This window comes from Vespa velutina, chromosome 1 (genome assembly GCF_912470025.1).
Source record: "Vespa velutina chromosome 1, iVesVel2.1, whole genome shotgun sequence".
In the NCBI taxonomy this organism is placed as follows: Eukaryota; Metazoa; Arthropoda; class Insecta; order Hymenoptera; family Vespidae; genus Vespa; species Vespa velutina.
In genome coordinates, this window is record NC_062188.1 from 6200976 (window position 1) to 6222551 (window position 21576).

General features: G+C 29.9%; 3 protein-coding genes across 3 annotated transcripts; 1 reads left to right on the forward strand and 2 right to left on the reverse strand.

The window, feature by feature from the left end:
- Positions 1 to 3506: 3506 nt before the first annotated feature.
- Positions 3507 to 6528, reverse strand: LOC124946752 (glycine-rich cell wall structural protein-like). Its single transcript, XM_047487938.1, has 5 exons — positions 6418 to 6528; positions 5905 to 5966; positions 5133 to 5764; positions 4419 to 4686; positions 3507 to 4307 (listed from the first exon to the last, which is right to left on the reverse strand). The coding sequence occupies exons 1-5, from the start codon at positions 6433 to 6435 to the stop codon at positions 4157 to 4159; spliced, it is 1131 nt and encodes a 376-aa protein (XP_047343894.1). The 5' UTR covers positions 6436 to 6528; the 3' UTR covers positions 3507 to 4156.
- Positions 6529 to 11861: 5333 nt separating this feature from the next.
- On the reverse strand, positions 11862 to 13935 carry LOC124948318. The gene is made up of 4 exons (XM_047491776.1): positions 13809 to 13935; positions 13364 to 13413; positions 12906 to 13238; positions 11862 to 12794 (listed from the first exon to the last, which is right to left on the reverse strand). The coding sequence occupies exons 1-4, from the start codon at positions 13818 to 13820 to the stop codon at positions 11993 to 11995; spliced, it is 1197 nt and encodes a 398-aa protein (XP_047347732.1). The 5' UTR covers positions 13821 to 13935; the 3' UTR covers positions 11862 to 11992.
- Positions 13936 to 19649: 5714 nt separating this feature from the next.
- On the forward strand, positions 19650 to 21249 carry LOC124957534 (glycine-rich cell wall structural protein-like). Its single transcript, XM_047514547.1, has 3 exons — positions 19650 to 19667; positions 20381 to 20442; positions 20910 to 21249. Exons 1-3 carry the CDS (start codon positions 19650 to 19652, stop codon positions 21247 to 21249), a joined length of 420 nt encoding a protein of 139 aa, XP_047370503.1.
- Positions 21250 to 21576: the final 327 nt, after the last annotated feature.

Here is a 21576-nt window from a genome sequence, read left to right on the forward strand (position 1 = left end):
TTGCGATTACACGTGGGCCGATGGACCCGCATTGTCGTAGAGACACCAATTGTATCAAAGAATTAATCGATTGTATCGAAGATTACAAAAAAATAAAAAAAAAGAAAAAAGAAAAAAAAGAAAGACAAAAAAAAGAAAATGAGTATTCACAACTTTCTTCCTTTCTTTCTTTTTTTCTTTCTTTCTTTCTTTCTTTACATTTCTCATTTTTATCCTGATTGTACTCGATTTATTTTTTTAAATTTATTTTATGATTGCAAAAATATACTACATACTATATACTTACTCTCACTCTCTTTTTCTCTCTCTCTCTCTCTCTTTCTCTTAATTTTGTTTATTATAGTTTAACTATATCATACATATTTATATGGATATGCGAATTGTAATTTAAACACATACGCGTGTGCGAAAAGTACTTTAAACATATACACATACATATATGGATAGTAATTTTAAAGCATATATATATGTGTGCAATACTTCGAACGTAAATGTATATCTTTACGTATACGAATAGTAATTTGAGAAATCCGTTTTTTTTTTTTCTTTTTATATATCCAGTAATTTATTTTTTTTTTATTTAATTTTGCAAAATAATAAATATCTATCATAAAAAATAAGTCTATCAAAAAATTATTATTCGAATATCTGCTCTGTTATTAACTTCACACATCAATGATATATATATATATATATATATATATATGTGTGTGTGTGTGTGTGTGTGTTTACTGTACAAATAATGGAATATCAAGGATGACAAAAAATTTGTTATTTCAATTAATGTATCATATAATTAATATGTTGAATTTCATGGGAACTTAAAGTAACAAAGTGACTGACAGAGAATAGAGGAAACTATATAAATAGTTATTCTCATGGTAAATATCATGTCGTTATTTTACCACCCACAGTAAATATATACAATATATGAGACAAAACTTTCACAAAGCATACTTATATATAAATATATGTATACATAAGTCACTTCGTATTCCAAGAGCGGAGAAAATGGTCCTTCGAGAAGTTTCGGTTCCTCATCCTTAGGTATCGGCCACTTTCTCGAGCTCCAATTACGCGTAATTCAACGGTACGCATTGTCGTAATCTTACTTTCCTGTATAATACAAAGTATAATTTAAGGTGAAAATAATGATTCATGAGATTATTCATCATCGATGCTTTAATCTTATCTCGTTAAGAAATGAGATCACATATTATCAACGATTCCTTGATAAATCTTAATATTATTTTTAAATCGAGATTAGTCATTGAATAAATCGAAAGAAATTTCATTTCAATCGTAAATAATAATAGATCAATGATCGATTTTATTAAATTATAATTTAATGAAATATGATAGAAAATGGATACGTATGTTCATTCATTTTAATTGTAATTTCATGAAATATCTACTATACGGTGAAAGCAACGTTTTCTACTTATGAAGTAGTAGATATTTGTTGTTTGGCATCGTATACTCTCTCATACGGTCTAATAAATTATTAATAAATATTTACAAATTCACATATACGTAGACATGTATATCTAATATTACATTTTCCACTGACATCAAATACGAACTTTCTGTTTCAGTTCGAGATTTAAAAAAAAAAAAGGAAAAAAAAATACAATTCAAAACCGACGATATTTCTCGACAATTCGAATGTTAGAGATCTACTTGTTTAAATAATAATACTTTCTCTAAATTATATTTATATATATATATATATATATATATATATATATATATATATATATAAATATAAATATTTCCTATAAGTATATACGCATACTTGTTATGATATTAAGAAAAATTCTATTTATTCATTTATTTAAGTATGCATACTCATTCCAGATTGAACGTGATGATATGATATTTATGTTTTATTACAAAATTAATTTTATTATGGCATATACGTATATGTATGTGTATATATGTATATATATATATATATATATAAATTACACAAGAAAAACTTTCTAGAAATATTTGTATATATACATATACTATAAATATTGGTAATTAAAATAAAATTTATTTTATTGTAAATTCATTTATTCTTAATAATGAAAATATTAAAGTACAAATTTTCATTCAAGATGATTAACATCGAATCCCGATAATATTTTATAATATCTAGATAATATTTAATAATTAATTTTAAAGAGTGAGTCGAAAGTTCAAAGATGAGCTTAAAAGTTTCTAACGGATATTAAGAATATATTAGTCTATTATGAGACATTTATAGGCTAATTTAATCGATTGATAATAGATATTTTGAAATCGTCTAGAAAGTTTTGGCTCAATCAATACCATCAAACTTATATCAACAAAAATACTTTCTATCGACTTATTCTAATATGATTTTAAGGGGGTCAATCACTTTTCTTCATAATTAATTTCAATCAAATGAAAGATTCTTAATTATTTATATCTTTTAGTCTCGAAAAACAAAGTTTCTAGCCATCTTACGAATACCATCAATTAGGCATGCATTAAATGATCAAGATAAATCGTTGTCGGAAATCGACATACGGATTACGCTCAAAAGGCTTCTCCTTTTTAAGAGCATCGAACGCGTGGAATCGTTTAATAAAAGAGAGAATACGAACATGGTAAAGCAAAGTGAAATCTTGTGACCATCTTACGATCGGCTCTTTCACTTTCCGCTTACTTTCCTTTTCGAATAAATTCTTTACAATGTCTAATAAGAATTATATCTATTTACATATACATATACATACATACATACATACATACATACACACATACATACATACATATATATATATATATATATATATATATATATCAATTTGTATATTCTAATCGAAAAGCTTAGAATTACGTCGGCCATATGTAATGTATGTGTCAGTATGTAAATAGATTATAATTTATCTCGCTCTCTCTCTCTATATATATGTATATATTTATATATATATATATATATATATATATATATGGCTGTATATGTATGCATGTGTGTGTGTGTGTCTTTTTATATATATATATATATATATATATATATATATATATATATATATGTATGTATGTTGTATCGTTTAAATAATTACTTCCTAGATTTATCTTCCTCATTTTCTTTCTCGAATGATTAATTTTAAAATAATTGCGTTAGATTAAAGAAAGTTTGATTCGATAAGAATCATGAGTGAAATGTTCATTGTAATTAATTAGAAAGAAAATTGAGGGATTTCGATATTAACAGATATTATTTTGATGATAATTGATCTCTCTTTCTAATAAGATTATATGTTATGTATATAAATATATATATATATATATATTTTTTGTTTTCTTTTTTATAATAAATTAATTTATGATCTATCTTATATCGATCGAAAATAATCTGTTTTTTTTATTTATTTTTATTTCTTTTTCTAACTTTTCTCTAAACAATTATTTTAAGCATAAAAATTAACTTTTTTCTTTCTATTTTTTAAATAAATTTTTGAAACGGATATAGTTTGAGAAATAAGACATCATTTTTACAAACATATAAAAATTTTTATTATAGTCAACAATGTCACAACGTAATTATTATTGCATAGATAAGTACTTATTTACAGAAAGTTTCATACAAGTGCGATAGTTATAGGTAAAATAACAAACGCTTTAGCTGGCGAAGCACGTAGATTGAAAAAAAAAAATGAACAAAAATAGATAAAACGTGCATTCGCAAGCACATAACACAGCTTACTAAAAAAAAAAATAAAAAAAGAAAAACAAATTCATGTTAAATATACAAACTACAAACATTAATAAAATACATTTCGGTGTTCGAGGAAAAGGGATGTAATATTTACAAGATGAAATTGGAGATAATACGATAGTACTTCGTAAAAGCTCGAAATAAATCTATTGTGCTAGAATATTTCGAAAATCATTATCCATATTGATCATGCCGTTGGATCGTTTTTGTTCGAGGATTTACAAAGATCGAGAGTCAAATAAGTCAAGATAAAGCTCTCAGAATAATCTATCGATCGATTGATTGTGGTGAAAGTATATTTTCACGAAGGAGTCAAAAGTCGGTCAGGATTGGGAAGAAAAAAATGTTCGAGTTGAATCACCATCGAGAACAAACAAAATTAGAAAAAGAAGAAGAAGAAAGGACAAAAAATGTCTATATCTCTTATTTTCTTTTGTGATAACCCGAGAAACCACCGTGTCCACTGTCGTATCCACCTCCACCTCCACCTCCACCTCCACCACTATACGACGAGTGTCCATTGGAGTAAGAGTCATAACCACCTCCCGAACTGAAACTACTTCCGCCGTGTCCACTGAAAAGAAAAAAGAAAAAGAGAAAAAAAAAAGATAAAAATTATATTAATTATTGTCATTTGATACGACGAGATTTAACAAATGTTTTTGTCCAAGATCAGAAGTCATACCTGCTTCCAAAGTCAGAAGAAATACTGTTTCCATAACTACTGGAGCCGATGGAATGATCATCTCCACCTATATCATGTCCACCACCACCACCACCACCACCACCTCCCCCATAACCTCCTCCATGGCTACTAAAACTAGCGCCACCTCCAAAACTATGTCCTCCATGATCACCGAAACCACCTCCGCCGCTGTAGCCACCTCCGCCATAACCACCGCCACCACCACCACTACTACTGTGAATGGTTTCTATAATATCTCCATGGCCACCTGTAAAATAAATTATTCGAAAAGATTAAAATCGACAACATAGACATATGAGATCGATGATTTATTCGATAAAGTATGGATAAATACGTGTATAACATAAATTATTAGACTCGAACACATAATAATAATAATTTCTTATCGAACATCGAGAAGGAAAGTGATCAAAGGGTAACGATCAAAGAACTTGGTAATCGTTTGAAATAAGGTTACGGTCGCGTTATAAATGGAGAAAGTTCATGGAACTGGTTTCGAGCGTATGACTTTGACCACGTCATCGTGGAAAATCGACGTGAAAGGAAGAAAGAAGTAACTAACCGGGACGGACTCGTTTTGACAATTAATTCCACGTCAGACATTGATCTTTCATTTATGCTCATTGATTACCGATCGAAAGATTCCGTTGTTTTTTTATTCGTTCAATATGTATGTCTAATTGATCCTCTTACCTCCGAAATCACCGTGACCCCCATAGCCACCGCCAAGGTCATGGCCACCGTGGCCACCACCACCACCGCCGCCGCCCCCACCAAGTGTGACGAATCCTCCGCTCAAACTAACTGTATGTCCACCTCCATGTCCACCTCCATGTCCACCTCCATGTCCACCTCCATAACCACCACTTAGGTCTCCTCCATGACCACCTCCAAAACCTCCTCCACCTCCTCCTCCTCCATGGCCACCACCCCCAAATCCTCCTGACGAATGGTGAACGATCACATGACCACCTCCAAAAGCTCCTCCACCACTTCCTCCTCCAAATCCACCACCGTGACCACCTCCAAATCCACCGCCGTGACCTCCTCCAAATCCACCGCCGTGACCTCCTCCAAATCCACCACCGTGACCTCCTCCGAATCCACCACCTCCTAAATCACCATGGCCACCACCAAAACCACCTCCTCCTCCGTGACCACCGCCAAGATCACCGATTCCTGGACTTGTTATTTCAATGTGATGATCATCCCCACCACCACCACCACCACCATGTCCACCACCGTGTCCACCATGTTCTTCATACTTGATGACTTTTTTTTCGTGATGCTGAACCAATTCAGGAACGTGAATCCTTATATGAACGCTACGAATCGAAAAATAAAATCATTTTATTTCCATGTCTCTTTAATAGATTTCTTTTTTATTTTTATTTTTTTTAATTCTTTTTTTTTATTATTTTCTTTTTTATTTTTATTTTTATTTTTATTTTAGAAAACTGCTTACTGCTCGTGGCCAAAGGTAGCTAGAGCTATCGCCAGATTAATGACTAGAAGAAATGATTTCATCTGTAAGAACAAAAAAGAATAATAAACGTAAATCTTACTTAGTAACTTAGTAACTAAAGTTACTTAGGATGATTTAATTAAATTAATTCGTATCGATTATCCACGATCATTAGAGCAAATTAATTTCTGATAAATCGATAGATATGATAATCTAATAGCTTTTATATTGCTCTCTCATTAGACAGTACAATTTCAATCTTTCAAGTACCTGTCGTTAAAAAAAAAAAAAAGAAAAAAAACATGAAAAAAAAATGAAAAAAAAAAAGAAGGAAAAAAGAATTTGTTAAATCTACGAAAGAAAGTCTACAAAATCGAGCCAAAAGAGATTTGAATAAATCAAGAACAAAATCAATCGAAGGAATCGTTTATTCTCTTTTTTTTTTTTTTTTTTTTTTTTTCTTTTTTTCCCGTGCAAAAGAAATAAATCAGGAATCGCGTGATGAATCCTTACGATGATTTTGATCTCCATGATCGCTGAAAGATGGACGAAAATACGTTTTCTTCCTTATAGTCAGTAACTTTTTCTTGATCAGCTCTCTTCGACGTACCGATAGACACTGTCATATATAGCCGGTAACAGTGCCGGCTATATAGATTGACCCAGAGGAAGCACCGGAAGGACAAGACAGTACTCTGGTGGGGGATACTATACGATGAGTGTTAATCCCACCGAGATCGAAACAAGCAACACCGGTAACCAGTAGGAAGAGAAAGAGGAAACGTTTGAGGGAGTCGGATGTGTTCGTGCGAAATCAACCACGCGTTAACTTTGATACGCGTTACAATGTATGAATACATTTCAAACTTTATTTATTTTATATACATATTTTTTTTATGTATATACATACATATATCTGTGTCTATGTGTTTTGAAACTCATTCGATAAATGTATGTATTTGAACATGGTTCAGAGAAAGATAAGAGAAATTCGTGCCTGGAGCTATACGTCATTTCGAAAAGAACTTCAGAAGGATAAAGTACCTGATAGATCTATTGGATGAGAGATACTTTTGAAATTTAAAAATATTAAGAACAGTTTACCAATGTGTACATATTCAAATTAAAACATTTCAATAGAATTGAAAATTTATGTTATAAATAGATGTTGATCAATTTGCGATATAACGTATGTGCAATAATATTTTTTTCTAACTTTCCTTTCCTTCATCTTTTCTTTTTTTTTTTTTTTTTTTTCAATAAATCTAATTTATAAAAGTTGTAATATAATCTTTTCCTCATGATCCATTTTTATAGTGCACAATGATTTAATTTTTAATTTTTGATATAAATTCAATTAAAAATATTTATAATATTTTCTTTTTTTATCTCTTTAATATTGCGACTTTGATATTTATTCGGATAACTAATGTCGCATAATAATTTTTTTTTTTTGTAAAAGTTTCTAAAAGAGAAAAAAAGAAACTATGCATTAAAGAAAAATGATATATGTGATGCATCATTAGGATAGAAAGAAAAAAAAAAGGAAAAAAAGAAAAAGGAAAAAAAAGGAAAACCAAAAAGAAAATAGAATAGAAGAAAAGTAGAGTGTGGTAGAAAGAAAAAAAAATTTATAAATATGAAGATTTTTCACATTAAATAAGTATATTAACGAACAAAAAAATATACCATAATCTTTCAAAATTACTACCAACATTCCAATTGAATATTCATAAAGAAACGATTTCTACTTTCAGCGCATCGATAATAAAGATCGGCGAGTGGCTCGAAATCGAGAAGTAAGAGCAGGACATTGGCATTAAGCCATCGTGCAAAAAGGAAAGACGAGACGATGGATGAGTGTAAATCCGAAAGCACATATCTCGGATATAAATCTAATATTTTTTAATACATAGAAAGAGAGAGAAAGAGAGAGAGAGAGAGAGAGAGAGAGAGAGAGAGAGACATATGCGCATCAGATAACACCACGAGAAGCATAAGGTGATCTCGTTAAAAGAGAAAGAGAATGATCGACAGGTAAGATCATATTTATATTTAACTCTTCGAAATTTAATATCTATTCATTAAAATGCCGGTTTAAAATGAATCAGACTTCTCTTCATAAAAAAGAAACAAAAAGAAAAAAAGAAAAGAAAAAGAAATTACATATAATTGTCGGTAATCACATTGTAAAATTTTAATACTTTATAATGCAGACTGAGCAAAAGGAATTTCGATCGTTACGATCGTTGCAACTATCTGCAATAAAAAAAAAAAAAAAAATTAAAAAATATAAAAAAAGAATAAATGGAAAATAATATATTTATTATAAAGAAATCTATATGTATGATAAAAATGTATAATAAATGTATAATAAAAATGACTATATTAAAAGAGAGAGAGAGAAAGAGAGAGAGAGAAAAAACGTGAAAAAATAAACAGAAATAAAAAAAAAATCTAGAAAACACAAAACAAGTTTTGCACCGACGAGATAACAGAATCTCTCTCTCTTCCTCTCTCTCTCTCTCTCTCTCTCTCTCTTTCTCTCTTTTACGTTTACATTATAAAAGCAATTAGAAATTAGAATAATTTTCCAATAAAATAGTAATACATTTAAACAGCGACCAATTATCTTGTAATAAACTTCCCGATAAACTTAATGTCGATTATAAGACATAAGAGTTTTATAAATGTCATCGAACCGTTTCTTTCTTTTCTTACTTTTTCTTTATATGTGTGTGCATGTGTGTATGTCTGTGTACATATATATGTATATAAAAAATACATAATCTCACACGCGCGCAATGAAATTGTAGAATCTAGAATTTCAAATAGAAATTCCTTTTACCGGCATTTAACTTTTCCTCGTTGTGGAATGCGCGTGAAAGAACGCACCTGCGATTTGTCTTCCATCTCCTCCTTCGATACTTCTGATCGAGATAATGATCAAGAGGGAATAGATCTTCCGATCTATCTAGGCTATAGATCGCAACGCCTTATGATCACTCACTTTTCTTTCTACGGCCGACAACGAAATAGAAAGTAACACGCGTTGAGTATGAAAAGGAGGAGGCACATCATATATATGTATATAAGAGAAAGAAAGAGAGAGAGAGAGAGAGAGAGAGAGAGAGAAATGGATAAAAAAAGATAGTGTTCACTTATACAAGCATTAAATGAGAGAAAGAGAGAGAGAGAGACAGAGAGAGTAGGAGTGAGAGAGAAAGACATAAATTTCTCACGAGATCCTTTCACTCTTTCCCTTTTTACATTTCAGACATGTCTGCTGAATTAAAATAAGCACACATTTACGGTTATTCTTTTTTTTCGATCAAGGCCAATTGGCCTTGACAATGTTTGCCATTGGCACGATATATAGGTTATATCACTTGTTCCTAGTGAGATCAAGACACGCCTTCTTTTCCATGATCGGTATTACTTTAACAATTTCTGGGTGAAACTTTCAATTGATTTCAAATGATTCATCTCTTTCTTTTTTTCCTTTGTTCTCTTTCTTCTTCTATTTTTTTTTCTCTCTCTCTATAAATCTTTGGAACATCGTTGTTTGTTGTTTATTTCTTTTCCTGTTTCTTTTTTCTTTTTTTTTTTTTCTTTCTTTTTCTTCTTTTTTTTTTCTTTTTTTCTTTTGAATTTCATTTTTCTTCATTTCTTTCTTAGATATACATTATTATAGTTCGCTTTATTCTACAATTTTTTACTCGTCGTAGTTCGTTGTTTATTTCTTTTCTTGGTTCTTTCTCTTCTTCTTTTTTTTTTTTTTTAATTTCATTTTTTTATTTCTTTTTTATATATACATGATAGTATGTGGATAAAATTTAGTACTAATCGATTTCGAATAATTTTTCAATTTATTTTTTATTTTTTCTACATTTTTTACTGATCGCTGTTTGCCGTTGTTTTCTATTTTTCTTTTTTTTTTTCTGTCAAATTCCAAGCATTCACTTCTTCTCATTTTTTATTTAAATATGTAATAATATGTGAACAGTAATAGGATTTATTACACATATATTTGAACAGCAACAGGATTAACTTGTTAATCAAGAGATATTACTTTAGATGGTAGCTTTAAAAAGCCAAAAATGGTTCTGACCCGTTTGATATAACGCCTTAATCGTTATAGCATAGTAAATGTAATCGAATTTATACGAGTTTGCGTATAACGACAGTGATAAACATTATTTACGTGAAATCTTTCAAAAATTCTTTCATTACATATATCTCGAATAATCGTCGAAAGGATATTGTATCTTTAATAATAATACAAATGATCGTGATTATCAAATTATCATTAAATCTTTATCTCCATTCCTTGTAAATTCTTCTTCCTTTTTTTTTTTTTTTTGTAGAGATTCGTTCCTTCAAAACCTTTAAAAAATTTCTAACTTAAACTTTCTTATTTTATCTTAATATCCTTCATCTAGGATAATGTCGATTATTCTATCTTTACGAGCTATCACGAAGAGTTTAATTATTCGTGAAACTACAAATTCTTGTATACTTATCTGTACATATGTACATACGTAGATAGAGAGAAAGAGAACGTGAATGAACTTTATCCCTTGTATATATATATATATATATATATATATATATATATATATATATATATATATATATATACAAAAGACAAAAAATAAAAAAAATATATATATACACATATATAAGATATACCGAAAATTTATCACTAAGTGATATTAAAAATCGATTACTCCTTTCCCAAGACTATTTAGGACATGTAGTTAGGTTGGTAATATTACGAGCTGGTCTTGTAGTTCAACGATCTGAACAAAAGAAAAAGGAAAAGAAAAAAAAAAGAAAAGAGAAAAGGTAGACAAGTTAGCCTAAAACGTCTCTAAAAGGACTTAATCGATTTTTAAAATCACCTTTTTGGTCCACCTAGGAACTTTTAGCTCACTCTGTACATCCTTTCACATATTTTTTCCATTAAATCTACTTACCTATCTTCTCTCTCTCTCTCTCTCTCTCTCTCTCTTTTTCTCACTCTCTCTTTCTTTTTCTTTCTCTCTCCCTATTGCACCCTTCCCCCCACCTTCCTCTCTCTTTCTTTTTCTTTTCTTCATCATCGTTCGATTAAAGCAGCCAAGAAACAGTGAACTACAGAATATTCGATATCGAGCTACTCGCACAGACTTTCTCAACTTTCAAGAGCACAACCGGTCTTATGTCTTCCAGTGAAAGTAAACGAAGGGGAAAGATGCCATCTAAAATACTGTGACCTTGCTATCGCGTTCAACAATTGTCGTATTTCAAAAATCAATGAGCCGTAAATACTAGATCAAGTGTTCTTTTTTAAATTGACGAAAATTGTATTTTACATCGTTTAAGATCGATCAATTATAGTTCACCGTTTTTCAATTTTTTTTTTTTTAATAATTTTTTTTTTTTATTATTCCTTTATACCATCGATTTCTAACATTACACATTTATAATATATTATATTATCTACAATATGCAATATTCGTTTAACTAATTCATTTAATAATTTATATTCATATCGAAATAATTTTCATAATAATATAATAATTTATATTTAAATTTTACGGATTTAATTATCTATTGCTTTTCTGAAATGTTATCTAACATATTAAATTGATTTAAATCATTTTTCGTTTTTCATGTCTACGTTCAACTCCGTTATTTTCATTAGATTTATTTTGTATATTATTATAACAATATAAAATTATATTTAAAAAAAAAAAAAAAAAAAGAAATAGGATAAGGATATTATAAAGAAGGCACGTTATAAGATAAAACATATTAATCATTGTTTCATATTAATCAGTTTTATTATAATAATTTACAAATAATTCTTAGAGAATATAAATTATATCCAAGAGAATCTTTTCGTTCTAATATACTAACATTTAGAGAAAAGAAAAGAGAAAGAGACAGAGAAGTGTATACATATATATATATACATATACATATATATATACATATACATACACATATATGTATATATATCAATAAAAATAAATATAAATAGAAAAGTATCATACATAAATAAGCTAGTTGCGTTATCACATTAGTTGTTTGTTTCTTGTATTCATCGTACATGAATCATGGGAGGCAAAACAGATGGTCCAACATTTATCCCAATAGGGAAACTCTGAATGGGTGAAGTTTGAATAGGCATAGTACGAAAATCGTGAGGTGGTTCCATTAGTTCCTCTTTCACAGCATATCCTCTTTTGGGTTGTGCAAATTCCGAAAACCAATTTGAACCAGAAACAGGATAGTTCGCTCCTATTAGAGCAGCTGGACTTGGTAAAGGATTTATTAATTGCTGTTGATGTTGTTGTTGTTGTTGTTGTTGTAAAAGAGTAGAATCATCGATCGAACTGATCGAACTGATAATCTGTGATTGAGGAAGAGAATCGGCACCCAATAAACGAGGCCAATTTTTGGTGAACCCTTCAACCTTTTTGTTGTAATCATCCAATGACACGCTATCACGAAAAATAATACCTTCCTTGCTGCCACCTATTGTAGCCGATGGAATACCAACCGGAACAATTACAGCACCTTCCGCTTTATTATCCTGATAACCTGTATCCTTATAATATACTGGATTCTTAGGATTAACATCTTTGTTCATTTCAAGAACACCGTCCATAGACTTCGTCAATTCATTATTGATAGCTCGTGGTATGTAATTCTTAACATCCTCGTTCTTTCTATTTTGAAGATCCGTACCCTTTAGATCGGAAAAATAAGAATCACTGAAAATATTTTCTTGCATGTAACCAGACGGTGGAGTATTGTATTCTGATCCCGTTGGTGAATAATTTGTGGAAGCATGACTGGGCTCGATATATTTATTACCATATTCTATCATATCTGTGTATCTAAAAAAATAATTTCCAATGAAAACAATTTTTATCGATTACAATATTTAATGTCGTTATATTAAACAACAAATTTATAATTTTATAAAGTTATCTTTTTATAATACTTACTTGTTATTGTCTAATGAAAATGTACCTCTGATATTATCATAGGGAACGTATCCCTTGCCAAAAGAGATCATATGACTGATATCTTTACTATGTGGTACATGCACATGATTAACTTCGTAACCATGATCGAAATCATCACCACCATGCGGAAAAGGTGGGCCCCTTTGATAAACAGGTCTAGGTCCATAGAAATGTGGAGCAGGATGTTCATGATGCATATTATAAAATTCGTTATTTCTGTAAGATGTCTTTTTAAAATTTGACAACTTTTGACGCCATGGTATCATCGGGCTACGTCGTATTTGCCGAGGGTAAACTACTACTAATTTTTTTCTACGAAAAAAAAAAAAAGGAAAAAAAAGACGAAATCAGATCTTTCACGTCGAAAAATTCCATATATCTGTTAATGTTAATTGATTTCTCTCTATTATATATAGCAACACATACAAAATACTCACGCATGAACAAGAAGAGGTTCATAAACTGCCAGCATAAGAACGCACAACACCTGCGAACATTAATCGCTTGTTAACGGCTACCTTCATTTTCTCTGACCTATTAATCTAGAATTCGTTTTGCGAACGTTCAATGTACTCCAAAGAAATCACCTTTCTACGTATATTATATCAAGATTAAGTGTATCAAGAGTAAGCGATATCATGAATGATTTTAATTGACTTTTAATAAACCGATACATGTCTTGATATCGATAAAACGTTTTGATCCAAAGTTTAAAGAAAAATCAGAGAAGGGAAAGAGCGAACGATGAGGAAAAAAAGAAAAACAAGACAAAAAAGTGAGAGAGAGAGAGAGAGAAAGAGAGAGAGAGAGAGAGAGAGAGAGAGAGAGGGAGAGAGAAAGAAAGAAAAGTTAAGAAGCAAAAAAGATAATGAAATGGCTTACCGCCAACTGCATTGTCAGTGTCAAAATAGAATCAAGCAGTTCTATTTTCTCTTGGTGTTCTTCCTTCTCACCGTAGATCTTTATCTAACAAATTAGCCGGTTTTCTGTGTGGCTCTCTCGATGCTCGCTTGGCAAGAGCTAGGTGCGATCTACACCACGGTTGATCCAGATACATTGCGAGAGCTTACGCTCGGCTTCTTCTCTTTTATACAAGATTAAAAGAAGATCAGCAAAGGTGGTGTCCACTCCTACCACTCGCGGCAGTGGTCACTTTAGATAGCTTCTTTTACAATATCAATCGACGACGTGGAAAATCTCCGTTACATCCAATAGGCTGGTCCATAAAGAAATAGGTGGGCATGGCCTACTACCAACCTTGATATCTAACGATACATACGTCCATACATATACATAGATTTAAACGAATAAAACGATACTGCTCGGTTCTCTTCTCATCGGGGGAAATCGACACTTTCTTCGTTGGTTTTTCTTTAAACGATCACCACCCTGGATCCCGTTCGTTCGAACCAGAAATGTAGATACTGTGGCCTGAGACCGCCATGAGAAGACCCTGGATCGATACTTTCCAAAATACGAGGAACAAAACTGTACGAGCTGATTTCTACTTAGTCCTGCCTTGCCTTATTTACTACTTCACAAATGTACATTCATTATTGTACCCGGTGTATACGTGAATCTCATTATTGATAACAAAATGATCGATGAATCTGAGAATTGGAAGAAAAAAAACATAAAAGAAAAGGCAAAAAAAGTTCCAAGATATAGTAACTATATATTCGATATTTGAAGTTAAATAATATTACCTATATAGGTATAATTGATGTATCATAAAAAAATATTTTCGGAGTGAAATCTCGATGGGAGAGTTCGATTTCAATCGCAACATTTCTCGAACTTAAATTTATGATGATTCGTTATGATGATTCGTTATTTTCATATTATGATTATTTTGATAGATGCATCAACGTACGAAAAAAAAGTGTTCCTACATACATATGCATATATAAATATTTTTATTGATCTCGTAAAACGATAATCGATAATAAATTTTGTCGTCATAAACTTCTGAAAGTTTTGGAAATAAATCAATTTTTGTAAGAAACTACTTTCACTATTTGTATCACGATTGTATACGCATAAAATTTCTTGAAAATTGTACTTTTTTTGTTTGGTTTTATATTTAATAAAACCTTAGAACGAGCGTATTTATTTTTAGGCAAATAAAATAAATTCAAAAAGTTATTTTACTTTGCAAACTTCTACTTCGCTTAATATGTGGCATTAAGAAATTCTTATTGATGAATATCTTAACAAAAGAAAAAAGAAAAAGAAATCAAAAAGAAAAAAGAAAACGCAAAAGGAATCGAGTGACTTTCTTCGAAGTAATATATTAACAAACTCGTTTTGCAATAAATTGAAAAATGAAAGGAGACAGTGAAAATCAACTTTGCAACAATGTATGGCGTGAAATTCGAAGAATAAAAGGTGATTAAGTAGAGTTTCTGTTTTCTAGGAAGTAGAGAAGACATAATATATCATTGATCTTATATCTTATTTTAAAACGTACTACAAATTTTTCTACAATGTTCTCATACTCATATAAACATATAAATGCATCCCTATGTATATACACGTTCATGAATATATATATATATATAAATAAGTCTCATATACATATTCATACATGTAATAAGATTTGCATACATTTTTCATCATAATAATTATTTTATATATATATATATAAAATATTTTTTACCTTATACTATTTCTATGTTTGTGTGCGTATATATTATACATCATATGTAATTACACAACATATAAAATAAATAAATATATATATATAAATATATATATATATAATATATATAATACAGATATGTACATATAATACATGTATATAATACATACCTTATATATATACATTATATGTATCCATATATCAATACATATACAGATATGTATATATCATATATATATATATATATATATATATATATATATATATATATATATATATATATATATATATATATAATGCATGTAATATATTATATGTATAATATAATTACAATAGAATAAAATATATATATATATATATATATATATATATATATATATATATGTATGTATAGAAGAAAGAAAATCGTAAAATAAAGCAAATAATAATAATAGTAATCATAATAATAATCAGAATAATAATAATAATAATAATAATAATAATAATAATAATAATAATAATAATAATAATAATAATAGTAATAATAATAACAATAATGATAATAATAATAATAATAACAACAACAATAGTAATCGTGAGAGAAATAGGCGTAGACCAATCACCACTCGTTTCTAGTTCGCCTCCGTTCGAATGAAATTCCTTTGGTAGAGAGTTCACTGTCACGGTCTTACGATCTTTAAGAAAAAGAGGATAAACCATATCGCGTACTGCTCGTTTTCATTTTCGCTCGACTGCCACTACCATCACTAACATTACATAGAGACACTCCCTCTCTATACATACACATACATACACAGACACATGCACGCAATATATTCATGCAATTTCCCCTTCTTGTAGATTTTATGAGACATGCTCGGAGATCGTTTTCCCTTTCTCCCGATACTAAATCCGATACGTAGAGATCAATTTGCGACTGATGGAGTTAAATTTCTGCTCATCTCCTACTTTTGGACCTATTTTTTTTTCTTCTTCTTCTATATTAATTTTTATTAAGATCAATCGAGGTCAAGACAATCAAGGACGGATGATCTTTGACCCATTTTACGACTAAGTGATTATTTTTAACAAATTTGGTCAGTGATCAATAATTATTAGAACATTAGTTAATTTGATAAATGATTAGATAATTTGGTATAATATACGTATGTGTATGTAATTGAGTAATATCAATACATATTGTCTGCATAAAGTTAATTTTATTAATTTTTAATTTTAAAATTTTAAAACTTTCTTTTTTCTCATTTTTTTATATATTTATTACATATATATATTATGTTACAATACATACATAATTGTATATGTAATACATATTTATATATGTAATGGACAAAGTGGTCACTATAAAAAAATTTTCGATATTTCTAAATTTCTTTTTGCACATATCATTAAGTATATATCTACAAAAAAAAAAAATATATATTTATACGTATATATAATGTATGTGCCGTTTATTTTGAAAGTGGCCTAAGCCCAAAAAAAAAACAAATAAATAGACTTAAAAAAAAAATTAAATATAAAAAAAAACTATAAATATAAGTAAAAAATAAATATAAATATAAATGTACTTAGATCACTTTTAAAATAAATGGTTCATATACATACATATACATATATATATATATATATATATATATATATATATATATATATTTATATATATAGTAATTAAATATATTCTTGTAATAAACATTCTTCCTGTTTGCTTATCCATTAAATGTTTATTGCATTATAGAGTAATAAAAGAAAATAAATTCTTAGTCTTACATTATTATCGCACCCGGATTGTCCTTTGAGAATAACAAACTTGATTTCTAGTTGTCGATATAATCAGACGGTACGCTTTGTTGCACAACGATTTTACGGCTGAATTAATCTAATTACAGTAATACATCAAGCGGTTAATAGGAATGCTCTAAAACATAATATTTCTCTCTCTCTCTCTCTCTCTCTCTCTCTCTCTCTCTCTCTCTCTCTCTCTCTCTCTCTCTCTCTCTCTCTCTCTCTCTCTCTCTCTCTCTCTCTCTCTCTCTCTTTAAAAGAATATTTTATAAGTAAACTTATTAGAGAAACATTAGAATAATTGTTAAAAAAATTATTAATTATTAAATTTGAAATTCATCATAAACGGCGATCCAAAAAAAAATGATTTGATCAATTTATTCATAATTTGAAGAAAATATTCACAGGAAAAAGAAAAGAAAAAAAAAAAGAAAAGGTAATTAAGAGAAAACAAAATAAAAGACTATTGGAATAGTAAACGTAGTAGTACATAATACATGTATACATAAGTATATGAAGTATACGTCCTTGAGAGAAACGCGTTATACCTAACTAGAAACGGTTGCATTATCGTAGAGTACAGTTCATCGACCAGTTACATCTTTCACTTCGGTCGTATCTCCCATCCGATTTTCATAAAAGGCGTAACTAAAAAGCATCCAAGACCAAAGAATATAGATTAGATATCTATTCGCGGAACAATACGATCTGATAATAATTGTTTCGCTCGTTAATCAATGTAAACTTTCAAGTAGGATAAAAACCTGCATGATTACTTTTTTCATATGCATTTATGATCTTATCCCTCATTCTAATTTGTCTTTCTAATAAAAAAAAAAAAATTGGGAAAATATTTTTTTAATGAGTCCTCTTTTGTCTCGATTATAATGACGATAATTAATACATTTTTCGAAAGAATTTATTGTAATTAATTGGATATACTTAATTTTAAATAATTTTATGTCTATATATATATATATATGTATACTTAATATGACATGTATATATCATGTTGAGTTAACCAATAATTAGTATTTTTTATATAAACAAAGAACACTAAAACATATTATACATTAAGTATTGTATTGGATCGGATCTATTACAAGATAATAGTATAGCATTGATTCGAATAATAAAAAATTAAAAAAAAAAATTTTCAATGAAAACTTAATAAATACAATGTTATTTATTTAGATAAAAAATATTAAAAATTCCGACATTACTTAATGGCCAACATAATATATAAATTATATATATGTTATTTATGTAGCTACGAAAAATCAAAGAATTTATTTGCGATATATAAGCACACCCATACACACACACACACACACACATGCACACAATTTATTTAGGTAGCTAGTACTTCTTCGAAACTTATGAAAATTATTATAACGTAGATAAAAAAAAAAGAAAAGAAAAGAACAAAAAAATAAATAAATAGAAATATCAATAAAAATTGATGTACATAGATATGTATTATATATTTTAAAATTTTTCTTAAGTAGAGATATGAAGGATCAAAAGACGAGTGAAACTGCGGACGGATCTTCGCATCTGTATCACCAAAGCAGCTCGATCTTGATCTTGGCCGTTCACCTTGCTGTCTACCTTTCATTAAAAAAGAAAAAAAAAAAAAAAGAAAAAAGGAAAAAAAAAGAAGAAAAGAGACGAGAGAAGTTAGAGCAGTGGAAGGAGGAAGAGGAGTACGGGAAGGAGAAAGAGGGTGAAGAGGAGGAGAAAAAGGAGAAGGAGGAGGAGATGATGGAGAAGGAGGCGGTGGAGGAGGAAGTGGTGGAGGAGGAAGTAGTGGAGGAGAAGGTGGTGGAAGAGGAGAAAGAGAAGGAGAAGGAATGAGAGAAGGTGGAGGGAATGAAAAGGATGCAGGAATTATGGACGTTAAAATTTTAAACTTAAATACGTAAAGAAGAAGGAAAGAGGGAGGAAATAGAGTAAAGTAGTGAGAGAGATAGACTTTTCCTCCGGTACTTTGCTACGGCTCGACGATTAGTCGCCTCCTTTCACGAGCACCTCGGGTGCAAAAGACTCCCTTTCATTCTTATCCGACTTCTATCAACGTACGTGTATAAAAGCAGCGCACTTATAGAATGCAATCGACAGATCAAAAGCGCATTCGTAGTTACCGAGAGCTGGTGTATCTCGGAAGGACTTATTATAAGCTTCGGTCCTTTCGTAATTTACTTTTCCTATTTTTTTTTTCTTTTTATCTTTTTTCCTTTTTATTACCTTCCCTATATTTTACAGGAAGTTTCCATAGGGAAGTGATCGAAAAAGATAGGATGATGTTGGGTGTCACGGTAAGTCGATAAGATTAGATTTTTTTATTTGGATCAAGTACCACTATAATATACGTAAGCTCAAAAATGGATACAATTGTGAATACGCAAATTCAAATTTCTTCTTCGAATTCTTTCCTTTATTTTTTATATTTCTCTCTCTCTCTCTCTTTCTCTCTCTCTCTCTCACTCTCTCTCTCACTCTCTCTCTCTCTCTCTCTCCCTCTCTCTCTCTCTCCCTCTCTCTCTCTCTCCCTCTTTCTCTCTTCAACGCAGTGTTTCAAATATTTTTCAATTCTGATCATTTTTTTTTCTTCTTTTTTGGTTGAACCAAATAATATTCAAGTAAAAGAAATGGACGACATTGAACGCCAAAATTTGAGTTACTCCTTTCAAATTTTAACATAATATCGTAAATATTTTGTCATCTATGATCATTTTTGATTGGACCAAGTAATAAGTAAAGAACATGGACGACACTGTCCTATGTAATCAATGTAAATTCAAAATTTTCTTTTCTTATATATATATAAGAAAAGAAAATATAATGTTCGAAATATTTTTTGGCGAAGAGATCATTTTTGATTGTACCGTGTAATGTATAAATAAAAAAAGAAAAGAAAGAAAAAAATTGATACCATTATCCCATCATCCACGTAACATGAAACTTCTCCTTCGAAACGATAATAAAATATTGTAAATATTTGTTACTTTTTCTCCTCATTTGTTCGCAGCTGATCTTGTTACTTATCACTTCGCTATTGAACTTAAGTGAGGCTGGACACGGAGGAAAGCAGTAAGTCCTTCTTTTTAGTACGATTATTCTATGTGAAATAAGTTCAGTCACAAGAGATTAGAATGTTCGAGTGAACGTTTGCTAAGAAAAAAAAAGAAAAAAAAACGATCGAGAGCAACGATGTCTCCTATTGTGCTCAATGTCAGTTATATATATATATATACATATATATAACTAATTGTAAAAGTGGGATCGATCGAGCGTGTCCTTTCTCACGATTTCGATCTTGTCTCGTAAATCGTTCAACGCTCGGACTTTCGCCGATTTTCTTTGCAAAGGAGTAATGTCCATTTCAAGTTGCCAGAGTAAATATTTTACGGGAGAAAACGTTAGAAGAAAACGAACTCATAGATTTTTCTTTTTTCTTTTTTCTTTCTCTTTTTTATCGAGTCCTATACAAACCTGAAATAGTTCTTCTTGTAAATCAGTTTATCATAAAAAATTTAATCGATTTAACAATGTTCCAGTCAACATGTGGTGATCCATGTACCATATAAAATCAAACACATATACCACACCCATACAATAACAAAGCATATACATCACGGAGGTGGAGGAGGTGACAAATACGAAGTTTTGGGCTATACGGTCGGTCATCCGATCGATTTAGGAGGTCATGGAGGTGGTGGAGGTGGTGGACATGATTTCGGTGGTGGCGATTATGGAGGTGGTCATATTGAAGTTGGAGGCGGCGGCTATGGAGGCGGAGGAGGACATGGTGGATGGGAAGAAAGCGGAGGTGGCTACGATCTAGGTGGTGGAGGCGGTGGTTATGGTGGTGGTGGTGGTGACTGGGGTGGTCACTGAACAAAATTTTCACGAAATTCTCGAGCAAAATCTTAAATTGTGACGGCCAAACAACAGTGATTATCCCTTCCCTCGCACTTATCCGTCCATCTTTTTTTTACCTCTCACGTGTCCTAGTCTCTATCCATATTTTATTATTTCATTACCATTTATTTACCAATTGTATATATATATATATATTATATAGTTACGTATTTTATATTTCGTCGTTTTTATAATATTTAATACGTTCGTATTATTTTTCTATATGTTCGTTTCTATCTCTGTTTCGTATTTTTTTTTTTTTTTGTTATTATTGTTTCTTTTTTCTCCTTCTTTATAGTTGAT